At 34.7% G+C, this 14,200-nt stretch overlaps 2 protein-coding genes across 3 annotated transcripts; both read right to left on the bottom strand.

The window, feature by feature from the left end:
- Positions 1–374: 374 nt before the first annotated feature.
- Positions 375–3,278, bottom strand: LOC104731510 (putative terpenoid synthase 7). Of its 2 annotated transcripts, XM_087476694.1 has the most exons (7): positions 3,083–3,278; positions 2,551–2,836; positions 2,081–2,453; positions 1,767–1,989; positions 1,535–1,676; positions 972–1,220; positions 375–780 (listed from the first exon to the last, which is right to left on the bottom strand). In XM_087476694.1, the coding sequence occupies exons 4-7, from the start codon at positions 1,901–1,903 to the stop codon at positions 487–489; spliced, it is 822 nt and encodes a 273-aa protein (XP_087332820.1). In that variant the 5' UTR covers positions 1,904–1,989; positions 2,081–2,453; positions 2,551–2,836; positions 3,083–3,278; the 3' UTR covers positions 375–486. The 2 variants fall into 2 exon arrangements, with proteins under 2 accessions (XP_087332820.1, XP_087332819.1); XM_087476693.1 differs by lacking the exons at positions 375–780; positions 972–1,220; positions 1,535–1,676 and having other exon boundaries at positions 1,771–1,989; positions 3,083–3,259.
- A 7,618-nt stretch (positions 3,279–10,896) lies between these two features.
- LOC147930428 (uncharacterized) lies at positions 10,897–13,786 on the bottom strand. The gene is made up of 5 exons (XM_087476868.1): positions 13,337–13,786; positions 13,088–13,270; positions 11,840–12,974; positions 11,149–11,757; positions 10,897–11,063 (listed from the first exon to the last, which is right to left on the bottom strand). The coding sequence occupies exons 1-5, from the start codon at positions 13,784–13,786 to the stop codon at positions 10,897–10,899; spliced, it is 2,544 nt and encodes an 847-aa protein (XP_087332994.1).
- Positions 13,787–14,200: the final 414 nt, after the last annotated feature.

The raw sequence follows: 14,200 nt of genomic DNA, 5'->3' as shown, positions 1-14,200 counted from the left end.
AAGTCTAAAATCCCTGTAATCTTGTTAGAGTCGAATCCAGACTTTAAGATATAGGTTCAGAAATATTTCGTGTTGAACTGGGCCGGACTCAAATATATTCAGTATTTACGAGTTTCGGGCTAAGCTGGGTCGGGCCAACATAATTGGCACCCCTATCTATAGGGTTATCAATAACGTTTATACCTAGCCATAAAATTGTTAATTCGATGGGAAATAATGTAGTAGTTCTGTATCTCTATCAATTTTAAAATCACTAAATTTGAATCGTTCTTTTTGTTCATGAAAAAACTTGTATAGTGGTCATACTCGGATTTTCCATGACAAGATCTCTAGGTAGCTTCCACGTACAACGGTACAAAGACGTAAAAAAAAGATTAAAGAGCCAAAGACAAAGATATGTTATTTCAAAATATCATAAAATATGCGACCGCATGTCTGATACCAAACCACATGTCACAATCATTACAATATTACAAAGAAAAATCTTTAAAGACGAATCTGATCAAGATAAAGAGAAATAATATAGTCCTTAATTTTGCCTTCAGGCTGGGTTAATCCTTCACCGTAGCCGTAGGCAACGTTGGTCATGCGTGCACAATTGATGGCTTCCTTGAGAACCCGTCTTGGAACATTTTTTGTCATCAAAAACTCTTCATTCACTATTTTGTCGTTGTCCACACGCATTTTGTGAAGTGCCCTAAAAGCTTCGTTTTTGGTAACTCCATATTGCTTCATATAACAGTTGATCCCAGTAGTTACATATCCTCTATTCATGTCATCCTAATCAAACCACATAAGTTTGTAATTACATAATAAATTATTTATGAATACTCAAAGGAAACAGATTAAGGTATTTGGAGCTAGGATAACTATCTCTATTGAGGAATTCAAAGTGATTGTAGTCCTGTAGATTTGAGGGATTAGTCTAGATAATAAAATATATATATACAGAAAGGCCTAATTCTCTGTACCTCAAAACCGGCCATGTCATTCATTAGACGCCCGTTTATAGATAATGATTGGATGAGTTTTGGTCTTGATTTGAGCCACTCATAAGCTTTCTCCGTAGCAATGTGTCCCATACCCATCAAAGTGCCAGCCATAGTCGCATACATCGTGATCTCGACCTCACCAACCTCCATGTAATCCTCAAAGCTAGGCACGTGAGCGGCTTGCGCCCATTTGGCAAGGTCAAGGTTGGATTTCACGAGTCTTTTGAACTGCATGCTCAAAAGTATAAACATGTTGCAGTAATTCGATCCTATGAAGAATATTTTACTAAAACAAACAATTGTATTAGGCATTTCATGCATATATTGCTTATGAGTTTCAGCTTAAGAGTGAATAGTCAAATAAAACTTTTTTTTTTTGAAGCATATAAGAAACTTATCACTGAAAAGAAATTGAAAAATACACAGTAGATAAGAACTACCTAACCAAGATTATATTTTATACTACATATACACAACCACAACTTTACATACATGTTACAATAACTTATTATATATGTCACTAAAGATTTTAGATTGGTTACCTCGTCTATAGTGCCTTTCACGCTGTAAGATCTTCCTTCAGACCCCACTTCTCTTTCGAAATCTTTGAATACATCCATTATAAACTCAAACACGAATTTCAAATAAGTTGGTTGTCTATCCATATCTTTATCAGGAGCCCACCTTGTACATCATCAATATATCTTTCATGATTATCATAATCACTAATATTAATATTGATTTTTTATGGAATTTTAACATGTAGCGTAGTACCTTTCTAGGCTATTTGCGAGGATTTCAGCTTCATTAATGGAGGCATATCTATCGAAGGTGTCGTCGATGATGATTTCGGCTGTGTAGAACTTAGTCAACATAATCCTCGCACGTGAGAACTGCGGCTCAAAGTACATCGATATCACAAAAAAAATGTAACTCCACGATTCTGTCTCTGAAGTAAGGCGGCAGATTAGATGCAAACTCCAGCTCCTTATACCATCTTGCATCAAAACAAACGGACATATAGATATATGGTTGGAATGAGTGAATAAAAATAATCCCTATGTACAAGTATTGAGGAGATTACATACTTTGTAACTATTTTGAGCTCCTTGAGGTATAGAAGTTGTAAAAACTTGAAATTGAGCTTTGAAAACTTGAGTATTGTCTCATCATGGTCTTCTACGTGTTCATAGAATGAGATATATTCCATCGCGGCTAGTATTTCCATGTTCCAGTGTTGTGATAGACCAAGAGCATTATGTAGAAGCCTTGAGAGATGAGGGCTTTCTCGTCCTGCTAACGACTTCAGATGTCTCGTTGTGAAACTCAATGCTTCGTCCATTATATAATCTTTCATCGTCCTCAAATGAGAGGCTTCGTATAAGCTCAACATGCCCTTAGCATCTTTGGTTAATGAGTCCATGAACTTTCCGTCCTCCCCTTTGAATCTCTTGAACACATCTATGTACATTAAAGATTTTAATACCTTTCCATCGAAGAAGAAATAAACAAGGTAACTGATATGTATTTAACTAATGATATGAACACAGTTACTTACCTGACGACATGTTGTGTCCATACGTTCTGAAAACCCAAAATGAGATGGAGATTGTGTAAAGGTCTTGTTCATCCACGATCATATCATCCATCTTTTCAAAGGCATGTGACAAGATCTCTTCGATCTCATTCTCAAAATGATATGCAACACCAAGACTGGTCATCAAATAAATCAAAAGAGTTTGCCTCTTAGCAGAGTCATGGCCTTCGGCTTGGGAATGTGACATGAGAATGTCTTTAACTTTGGGCTTGATTGCTTCGAGTTCACTTGCAATGACATCTAGTTCCTAGAAGAAGTTATGGAACAGGACATGAGCATGAACATAACTTATTTTTTCAATAACAAACATCCTACAAGAAGTGAATTCAGGTAATGACATAACAATAACATTAAAATATAAACAAATCGCCTACAATCTTAGTTAAGTCAACAGATAATTTAATTTTGCTTTTGGTGGCATAATTTTTATTTGTCTAAGTGTTCTATGCATCATAATATATATAGTGATATATAATATAGAAAATAGACTCACCAATTCATCGAACGGAACATAGAGGAAGTGATCAGCCCATTGTGAGGGTTGCAACTTTCTAAATGTGCGATCCCTTTCATGATCCAAAACAGTTTGAGATTCCATGTTCATATTCATAAAAGAGGGACAGAGAAAAGTACTGATGGGGAAGAGAGCAAGAGAGCAAAACAATGTATATTTATAGATTGATTGCAATGTATTCTTGAGTACAAGCAAAACAAACCCATATATAGGCTTTTGCAATATTTGCAACAAATGGCGCCGCCCCAATTATTAGAAAATGGTTACGAAAACTTTTTGGAACCTAATTGAATTTAGTAATTAGCCTCTCATTTCACACGCACCAATTGGGAGGTGTTTTTGAAAGTCTCTTGTTTATAATTTTTTTTATCATACTTTTTCCCGCTATATTAACCCAAAATAAAACGAAATAATAATGGGTACGTAAATTAAGGTACTTCGGAGTCATACTCATACTACTACTAAATTTGTTATTTTTCCTTCTATCATTAAAGAAAGTTAATATAGTCAAAATTTGGTCATTAGATGTCGTTTAAAACTAAACTTTCTTTCAAAAAATAGAACAAAAATAAAAATAAAAAGTGTAATTAAGTAATCAATATATATTAAAATGTTTGATATATAATCTGTATAATAAAAAGCCAATCAAATTAGTTCAAAAATAAATATTTATAACAAATGATCTACATATATAAACTAAAATACTAAATAATATGCCTAGTTAAATAATTAAAAGGACAAATATAATTTGATATCATCATAACTAATAGTCCTTTAGTATAACGGGAGTGTAATGCACAGATTTTCTCCACCTTCCACTCTGCCCGTTCAGATGTGAAAGCACCACTGAATCGTACCTTTTGAGAACATCTTCTCACCATCCCAAGGTCTTCTTCTAGCCATGTTTCCCTTTCTTGCTTTTAATTTTGGTTGTATATGTTTTCCTTTTTAATTGTTGCTTTTGCTTAATTTAATAAGTTGTAAAATATGTACATAAAAAATCAGAAAACTGGTATAAATATAACCGTTTACCAGAAATATGCATGTTCTAAAAATGGAGTGTCATAAAACTGTCTTGTATTTATAGGGTAAATGATTAGCCTTATAAGAACATGAAATATAAGAAAATATTATCTTTAATTCTTTTTCTTTTTTTTTTGTTAAACAACCTTTATTTCTTATAAACTCATGTATATACATGGCAACGCATGCTAATCTGAAAGGAAATACGTCATTTTGCAAGGTATATATGGGTAGTCCGTCGAAAAAAAATTATTGTTCTGTGAATCTCTATCATATAACATGACTCATATCAATGCTTTCAGTTTGAAGTGGAGTGGATAGAGACTACTGTGTAGATTTTTAATTCCCAAAAAAAAAAAAACCCACGACTCCATAGTTCGCCGGTTGATGATGGTCCAAGCCCAAGTATTCATTTCTTAAGGAGTTGGACATATATTTTGTTCGACTTCCTTACATGGGATGAGCGTTGAGGTGGCACATTTGTTGGTATCGTATATTAGAGAGCTTCTATAAAGAATGTCTTAAACTATTAAGTTCATAGTATCCTAGTTCAGATGAAAAAGGTATGCCAATTAATTTTTGTTAACTTTTTTATTAGATACATTGAATCTATTTTCTTTTCACAGAAGTTAAGGTTAGTGTTAGAAATAATTTATTTTAATATAAAAATCTATATATGCATGTGAATAATCCGATCAAAGTATCCAGTTTATGAGCTTGTTGATAATTCTATCATATAAGTGTTAGTCTGTTAAATACCCGAATATGTTAGGATCCCATATGGCTCTTAGGCACAACTGTTTGCACACTAACACAACCGCCTTGCAGTTCCAGAAGTGAAAGATCCTAACTTTAAATCTCCATGCAAAGCCACTTGTACAAGTGGTAGAAGATGATGCTCTTAACTTTTTTTCTTTTTTTTTCTTTTTTTTTTCTTTTTGATGCTCATAACTTTAATCTCCATGCAAAGCCAAGTGGTAGAAGATGATGTTCATAGAGTACTCATAGCTTTAATCTCCATGCAAAGGCCACAAGTGGTAGACGATGGTGCTCGTATACTAGGCATCATCATTTCAGTCGCACCAATTGCGACAACTTTAAAAAAATTATCTACCTGTTCTGATCTTATCTTTGTCCAAATCATGCGCTCTGTTACTTCATAAAATTCATAATCTCTCATTTTTGACTATTTTTATTTCTTTTACCTATAAAATTTTCATATGAAGTTTTTTAAACGTAATTGTGGAGTCGTGCTAGACTGAATTTGTTGTTTTCCTTTGACACAGTCTCATTCTTGGAATAAATTTCTTAATTTTATGAGTTAATTGAAAACATAACAAACTTTAAAGAGAGATAAAATTAACAGAAAAATTATCTTCAAAAATGTAAAGACATGCATGTGTACTTTGAAAAATCATAATATTCATAAAACTGATATATATATGTTCACATAAACTGAATAAGATATGATATGTTCGTCGTACGTCCTCTCGTGTCATTTATTTCTTGTATTTCCGTGCGTATTCTCTCGATATGGAAAGAGATTTGCTGCAGGAATTATAACGCATAGAGTTTGATAAATCCCCGTCATATCTCGAAGAAGAGAGAATGACATTTTTTGGTGGGGAGTAGTCGTAATCGGGTCAAACCCCTCTGGTACTGATGAAGTGTACCTAAGTTGAAGTCTAGAAACGAGTCAAGATACGTAGATATACATACATGCTTATCATGAGCTAATATTCTATTGTTATGTTTAGTTTAAAACTCAGTAACAACTAACACAAAATCTGTATTACTGTGCATTTACATTTATTTATTTTTCAATTGGAAAATAAAATAAACTATATGCATCAGAATAATCATCTTACTGTAGAAAGCAATCTTTCTTGGCCACTCTTTTATAATGTTTGATAAATTAAGCCACTAAATCTTAAAAGATAAAAAGTATATAAATAAGATCTTAGTTTTGTTTATATCAACAGGGTACAATCCCATGTTCTTTTACAGGTCATGTACCACGGTTCCTGCTTAAGTATCAATATAAATACAGATATGCTTTCTCGGCCTATAAATCAGATATGATTTTGTCAATAGATTAATCTATTTTTTCCTGCATCATCATATATAGTCGCTACTCGTGTAACCTGTGGTGTTAATTAAAATAAGGAAATCCAATCAAAAGTTGATTATTGTTGAAGGTGATGATCGTACGAAATATCAAAAATATATGATTTTAGGGGGAAAAAAGACAAAGATTATTTCATAGAACTCACCAAAAGTTGGTAATTTACAGAATAATCTGAAATTCACCGAGGTAAGAGATACAAATAATGAAACGAAATTGAACTAATCAAAGTGCCGACCTTAGGTTTAGAAATATGGAATGGACAATACTAGGGTGAACCTCTTCATTCACCCCCTTATACAATAAAGAAACAAAATTTATATACATTATTATGAACTAACTTAGATTCATCTCTAGGGGTAAATGCTTATATTCACCTCCTTCTCTCTCAACTAAAGGTGGGTATTTCAGTTAAACTTTGGGTTTGGTTTGGATTCGGTTCGGTTCGGTTTATTTGGTTTTTAAAAAACTCTAACCAAACTCAATCAGACTTAGTTTTGTTTGGTTTGTGTTTGAGTCGGTTTATGTTCGGTTCGGTTTGGTTCGGATCGGTTTTAATTCAGTTAAAAAAATATCAATTAATGTAACAAACAAATTCATTGTTTTGATATCCTAAAATAATCAACAAGTTATATAAGTTGAATAATTCAAATAACCATGAAAAAGGAAAACCTAAAAAAAAACCAACCATATTAAAATCAAATGCCTAATAACTAGAAGTTTAGTAGAAAAGAAAATTGAAAAAATACAGCAACAACAATTTAACATAACAATCTTCCATGAAAGCAGAGAAGAGAAGAAGTGAGGAAATATATATGAATTTGCGCTTTAACGTTGGTAGAGTTTTACACTTTGGTTAAAAACAATTAAACCCAATTCTCTATTAACTAATTTATTAGAAATGTAACAAAAAAAAATCAAACGTGTGTGAGAGGAAGCAAATGCAATCGTGGGTATTACTCGTGAGATTACATATTTACAAATCTAATAATATTAATTAACATAAACATATTGGGTTATCGGTTCAACCAAACCAAACCGTTCGGGTTGAGAAAAAAACACAACCAAATGGTTTGAGGCTATATATGGGTTTTGTTTGAATCGGTTTGAGTTCGGTTGGGTCGGTTTGGTTTGGTTTGGTTTGGTTAAAATGCCCACCCCTACTCTCAACCAATCAGAATCTTCTATCTAATATTTCATTTGAAAAATAAATCAAAATTAAATTAAAAAGCAAAACAAATTAATGAAACAAATTATGTATGCTTTTAATTAAGGAAAGTTAAATTTTGACTTGGTTAAGATTTTACAATTAAACGAGATTATATATCAGTTTTGGTTTATAAATAAGAATTAGGGTTTAGATTTTATAATTAGAACAAAATTATATGTCGGTTTGGGGTTTACAAATGAGGTGGTTAGGGTTTAGATTTTATAATTAGAACAAAATTATATGTCGGTTTGGATTTACAAATGAGGTGGTTAGGGTTTAGATTTTAAAATTAGAACAAAATTAAATGATGGTTTGGGTTTACAAATGAGGTGGTTATGGTTTAGATTTTACAATTAGAACAATTATATGCTGGTTTGGGTTTACATATGAGGTGGTTAGGTTTTAGATTTTACAATTAAAACGAAAGTATATGTCGGTTTGGGTTTACAAATGAGGTGGTTTGAATTTATATTTTACAATTAGAACAGAATTATATATCGGTTTGGTTTATAAAAGAATGGTTTATAAAAATACTTAGGTTCACCCCTTGTATTCACCCCCTTCTCCCTCAACTAATCAAAATCTTCTATCTAATTACCGACGGCTTACCGACAAATATCTGACAGAAGATTAGTTTGTCGGTTGTTCGTCAGAAAATTACTGACGGATATCTAATTTTCTTCGCGTGTGTCAAATTTTATCTGTAATTTTTGATCTGTCAGTAATCCGTCAGAAATAACCGACGGAAAACTGACGGATATTAACTTTTCGTCAGGTGTGTCAAAATTTGGTCAGTTTTTTATCCGTCGGTAATCCATTAGAAATAACCGACGGATAAATGACGGTTTACATGTGGATAGTGTAAAATCTTCCTAACTTAGCTCCGTAATGCAGTTTTTTTATAAGTGTTGTATAAAAGATGAGTTTTCAATGACTAACTATTCGTCTTTTAAACTACATTCTTCAAAATATGTGTTTTTATAGAAAATAGGTTATTTACTTAAAGTACTTATGGTGTGGTATTACATCTTATGGGTAAGTATTTGCCATTTGTCATTAAAATTATATTTTTCTCTAATTTAATCATATAGATGTTTATTTTCACAAATAATTTCATATTAGTATACAATACATATTATATGCATATTTGTCAATAAAAATTATGAAATTAAAAGTTTTAATCTTAAATCCATCGGTAATCTGTCGGTAATCCATCAGAATTAACCGACGGAAAACCGACAAATATAATATTGACAAAATTTTGACATCTGTCGGTAATCTGTCGGAAATAACCGACGGAAAACCGACGGATATCAAAATTTTTGCCTGCAAGCCAGATATATAGAAATTTTCGAGACGCAGGAAATGAAAATTTTTAGTCATAACTGACGAGCTATCCGTCGGTTATTCCGTCAATACTGTTGATATTACCAAAGCACTTCGTCTTCTTCTCTCCTTATTGTTTTTATTTTTCTCAAAATCTTTCTCAAATCCTCTCTCCAGCTATGCCTAACCTCCAGCGATTACTTCCTTCCAATTGGGTGAGTCTCTCCTACCACTCTCTCCAAGTTTTATAGCATAATTTCTCTTTTAATCTTTCTATAGATTTGCTTAATTCTCTTAGATTTCTTAGGAATAAGATAGATTTATTAGGTTTGATAGTTTGTTCTATTTGGGTGTTATTGATTTGATGAATTGGTTTGTAAGAGATGTGTGTTAGATTTGTTTGACTTGGGTTTTAGTGGATATGATGATTTGGTTTTGATAAATTGAATTTGATGAATTTCTTTAGTTTTTTACAAGGATGGGTGTAAGATTTTTATACATTTTATAATTTTTTGATATATTTTGTTTAGTTTTTTACAATGGTTTCTAATAATGTTAAGTATTGATTTTATACATTTTATTAATTTTGCTTTTATTTATTTTCAATTAAGTATATAAGTATATTATGAATTTTTAATATTGTTAAGTATATACTGTTTTTTTTGGAACAATTTTTAGTTTTTTCTTTTAACAATTTCTTGTTTTGGGTTTTTAGAATATATTCCCAAAAACTTTTAAACTTCTGAATTTAAATATTTAAGCATTTAGATAATAAATATTTTTGATATTTAATTAAAATTGTATAATTATGCTAATTTTATTTTTCTAAAAAATTAATTTTTTTAAAAAATTATATATATAATCCGTCAGTAATTATGTCGGTATAACGAGAAATTTCCAAACCATTAGCCGTCAGGAATCAGTCAGTAAAACGATTATCAGAAATTCATCGGTAAAACTTACGTAAAAAAATCTGTCAGTTAAATTTCTGCTGGAAATCCATCAGCAATTTCCGACGGATTTCCGACAGAATAGTTTATCCAAAAATCTAGATCCGATGGACGTTTCTGTCTGTTTATCGTTGGTAACGGATGTTTCCGACGGCTAACTGACAGATATGCCTGTCGGTTCTAAGCTGGTTTTTTGTAGTGGCAAAAATGGATTGGTCACTAGCTAGGTAATACTATCGAGAAATTCAAAAGAATTATCTTTTTGCAGCTACAAGTTTTCTTCAGGCACCATTTCCTCATTTAATTCACAAACCAACTTAGGCTAGGTGATATCTTAGGCTGGTTGTGTAATTTTTGCCTATAAGGTTATGTAATAATTTTTCCATATGTCGCATATGTGAGATCAAGTATCATTAATGGTTTATCTGACATCTAGGGGTGAACCTAAGTATTTTTCATGACAATACTTGAGAAATATGCATGACTCCTCCTAAATGTCTGATAAACAATTAATGATACTTGATCTCATATATGCTGACATATGGAAAAATTCTTAAATAACCCTATAGGCAAAAATTACACAACCAGCCTAAGATATCACCTAGCCTAAGTTGGTTTGTGAATTAAATGAGGAAATGGTGCCTGAAGGAAACTTGTAGCTGCAAAAAAATAATTCTTTTGAATTTCTCGACAGTATTACCTAGCTAGTGACCAATCCATTTTTGCATCTCACCAGATAACAGTCTTCAATATATTTGGCATTGTTTTTTAAGTATGCCAGTTTGATTAATTTCAAAGTACATTCATATGAAATCTAACTTAATTTTCTATATAGTGTCCAACGTACGGTGTGAAGATGTATATATGCAGTCTTTTAGTATTAATGCTTTTTATATGTTTTTTTTTTTAATGAATGCTAAATTTTATTCAAATCTAAAAAACCTTTGTACAATAAATTGCGTCTTTGCGTGGATAGAGTTTGAATGAATTGAAAGAATCATAAAAAAAAAACAAATCTAAAAACAAGCTCTAACCTAAGGACACGTCTGGAACCACACTTGCAGTCCATCCGTGAGTTTGTCAAGACAGAGGCGGCGTATAGAAAGAATCTTATTTCGGATCAAGCGGTCCAAAGTCTTCGCAAGATGAGGCGCTGCAGTCAAGGGATCACCATGGCGACGTTTGTTTCGTTCACTCCAGATGGTATGAACTGTAGCTTGAAAAGCAAGACGGAGAATATAGCAGGAGGACCCAATGAATATTGAACTTGAGAGAAGGCAGAGAATTCGTGTAAATGAAGTCGTGTAATGGTGGCGAAGTAGTTTCCTAGTTAACAATCCTCATATCCAAGAGGAGTAAGGACAGGAGAAGAAAAGATGCTACACCGTTTCGACAGGGGCTTGGCAGAAACCACAGGAGGAGGATATGCCTCTGCTCCACATAGCCATGCGATCATCCGTTGTTAGCCTATTCATCACTGCTAGCCAAAGAATGAAAGAAAATTTAGGGACAGCATCAGAAAACCATACTGCCTTGGACCAGAGTACCGGAGGTTGAGGGTGGTGAAGCTGCAACCAAGTGTCTGACGTTGTAAAACAAGGGAGGAATTTGTCATTTGAGTGCCGCCATAAAGCCACATCTCCCTCTAAGGATGTGCCTCTACTATGGAGTGTGGCAATCTCTGTCTCTATAGCATTCAAACCCATGTCCCTGTGGTGACGAGGGCGGTGGGAAGCAAGGACCAAGGCAACATAGGCTGAGGAAGGGATCCCAAGAGCAATGAAACCACGATTACCAAATACATCAAATAATCGACCCATAGAACACCAATGATCATACCAAAAGGAGGTCTGCAGTTCACTCTTAACCTCAATGGATGAGAAAACCTTGGCATGGGCTCGATATTTCAGTAGTTTCTTCCACATCCAGCTCCCAAGACTTGTGGAATTACTGACTGACCAGAACGATGACGACCTTATCAGCTCGCGTTTGACCCAGTTGACCCACAAAGATTGTGTACCTGAGATAAGACGCCAAATGAGCTTAAAGCAACTGCCCTTGTTAGCCTCTGCCCGCCTCTGCTAATGACTTCAGACCGAGACCTTCCTCAGACTTTGGTGAACAAACATCCTTCCATGCTACTTTACTTTTCCTTACATTGAGTTCTGGACCAGACCAAAGAAAGGCTGAGCAAAAGAATTCAATTTCCTGGATACACGCACTCGGTAATCTGAAAGCAGAGATCCAGAAATTTGTCAGACTAGAAATCACAGAGCTCAACAACTGTAATCTTCCTGCAAAGGATAAGAACCGACTCTGCCAAGAACTTATACGTTTCCTTATTTTATCGAGTAAAGGGAGACAATCTGCCAGGGTCATCCTCTTAGTCAGCAGAGGCAGACCCAAATACCTAACAGGCAATGAGCCACAACCAAAAGGAAACCGAGACAGAACCTCAGACCTGATTGAACTTGAGACCCCCGCCAAAAATAAAGTCGACTTTTCCAAACTAATATTGACACCCGATATCTCCTCAAACTGCTTAAAAGCGGCTAAAACGCCCTCCAGGGATGAGACCTGACCATCAGAGAAACCCATGATGTCATCCGCAAAGCAAAGATGAGTAAGCCCCATACCTCGACAACGAGGATGATATCCAAACCTCCGATCAGCAGCAGCTCTGTCTAGCAAAGTAGAAAGGACATTCATGCATATCACAAAGAGATAAGGGGAGAGGGAACAACCTTGCCTCAAGCCCCTCTCACTCTTAAAAAAACCCGCCAATTCACCATTAACATGAACAGAGAAGGATGATGTGGAAACACACAACCGAATCCAATGAATAAATTGTTCCAGAAGATTCAATGCAGCAAGCACATTAAAAAAGAGGGACCACTGAACCGAATCAAAGGCTTTAGATATATCTATCTTCATCGCACATCTTGAAGAAACCTCCTCCTTATGATAATCCTTAACCAATTCAGTGGCAAGTAACAAGTTCTCCATCAGCAAGTGATCCTGAATGAAGGCAGATTGATTCGGGGCTATGAAACCAGGAAGAATGGTCTTTAGCCGGCGAGCAAGGAGCTTGGAAATGAGCTTATAAAGCACATTACAGCAAGAAATGGGCCGATAATCTCGCATAGTACTAGCATCCTGTTTTTTGGAATAAGAGCTATAATCGTGGAATTGACACCCGTAGGTAGAAAACCATACTTGAAAAATGACTGGATCGCACTAGTAAGATCAGCACCCACAATTGACCAAGCAGACTTAAAAAAAACTCCACAGTGAACCCATCTAGACCAGGGGATTTATTTTGATGGCAATGAGAATAAAACCTGCTTTACCTCACCCAAAGAGACCTCCAGAAGCAACTGATCCTGATCGCGTTGAGTACACCGAAAAGGGAGAAGATCACGAAGGCCATCCACAGACATCCCTTTGAAATTCTGAGGCGAATGAGTCAACAGCTGCTGAAAAAAACAAACCCCTTTAGCAGCAATATCTTCCTGCTTCGTAAGACTACAACCCTAATCATCAAGAATCTCATGAATCAAATTTTAGTTCATACGCTGTTGTAATGCATTGTAGAACACCTTATTTTTCTTGTCACCCACTTGTAGCCAATGCAACTTAGAACGCTGCTTAAGAAACTCCTCCTCCAAAGCAACCATTTTCTCCCATCGGACAAAAGCACTAGATTCAGCCACAGCTGACAGTGAAGATGGAGCGGTCAGAGAAGCTAACTGCTTGGTACAAAGATCCTCATAAGCGATAGCCGCTCTACGAGAAATATCAGACATATGAAACCAACCAAGTTCTCGAAGCATCGGCTTAAAACCCTTTAGCTTCTTAGAAAGGTGAAACAACGCAGAAATGGAATGAAACAGAGCAGGTGTAGATTGCCAATAATCTGTCAAACTGGGCATGAACTCAGTTTGGGAAGCCATTGCATTGGTGAACTTAAAAGGACCCTTTGGCTTAAAAAAAGAAGGATCAATGTAGATTCTCCCTCGAAGATGGTCCGAGTATCCTCCCGACTCCATCACATAGTAAGAATGTGGAAAAACATTAGACCAGGTCACATTGTGAAGCACTCAATCCAACTTCTTACAAATGACACCACTTTCTCGCTAGTTAGTCCAAGTGAAACAAGGACCATGAACCGCCAGTTCCGATAATGAACAACAACGAATAACTTCCTGAACAACTCTCATCCCTTGGGCCACAAAAGGAGTGGCACCTCCATTAGAATGCTCCTCAATATCAATTGTCTCATTAAAGTCACCAAATAAGAGTCATAGTATACCTCGGACTAGAGCAAGATCATGCTGATGCTTAAGATCCTGCCATAGTCCTTCTCGCCCTTCCGCCGTGTTAAAATCATAAATAAACGAACATCAAAAAACCTCATCCATTCCCGGAAGCTGAACTTCAAACAGAATGACCTGGCCACCTTT

This window comes from Camelina sativa, chromosome 12 (assembly GCF_030686135.1).
Source record: "Camelina sativa cultivar CO46 ecotype springtype chromosome 12, ASM3068613v1".
Classification (NCBI taxonomy): Eukaryota; Viridiplantae; Streptophyta; class Magnoliopsida; order Brassicales; family Brassicaceae; genus Camelina; species Camelina sativa.
The sequence above is the reverse complement of the archived record's forward strand: the minus strand, read 5'-3'. Positions and strand labels throughout refer to the sequence as shown.

Bases quoted from the DNA above. Each gene is read 5' to 3' on its own strand.
- LOC104731510 (XM_087476693.1), bottom strand. From the start codon at position 3,199: ATGAATATGAACATGGAATCTCAAACTGTTTTGGATCATGAAAGGGAT. The intron at 2,837-3,082 runs GTGAGTCTATTT...AACTTCTTCTAG, and splicing joins ATGTTCCGTTCGATGAATTG to GAACTAGATGTCATTGCAAG. The intron at 2,454-2,550 runs GTAAGTAACTGT...TAATGTACATAG, and splicing joins TGGACACAACATGTCGTCAG to ATGTGTTCAAGAGATTCAAA.
- LOC147930428 (XM_087476868.1), bottom strand. From the start codon at position 13,786: ATGGAGTCGGGAGGATACTCGGACCATCTTCGAGGGAGAATCTACATT. The intron at 11,758-11,839 runs GTCTCGGTCTGA...GTCTTATCTCAG, and splicing joins TTCACCAAAGTCTGAGGAAG to GTACACAATCTTTGTGGGTC. The intron at 11,064-11,148 runs GTTTCTGCCAAG...ATTGTTAACTAG, and splicing joins AGGCATATCCTCCTCCTGTG to GAAACTACTTCGCCACCATT.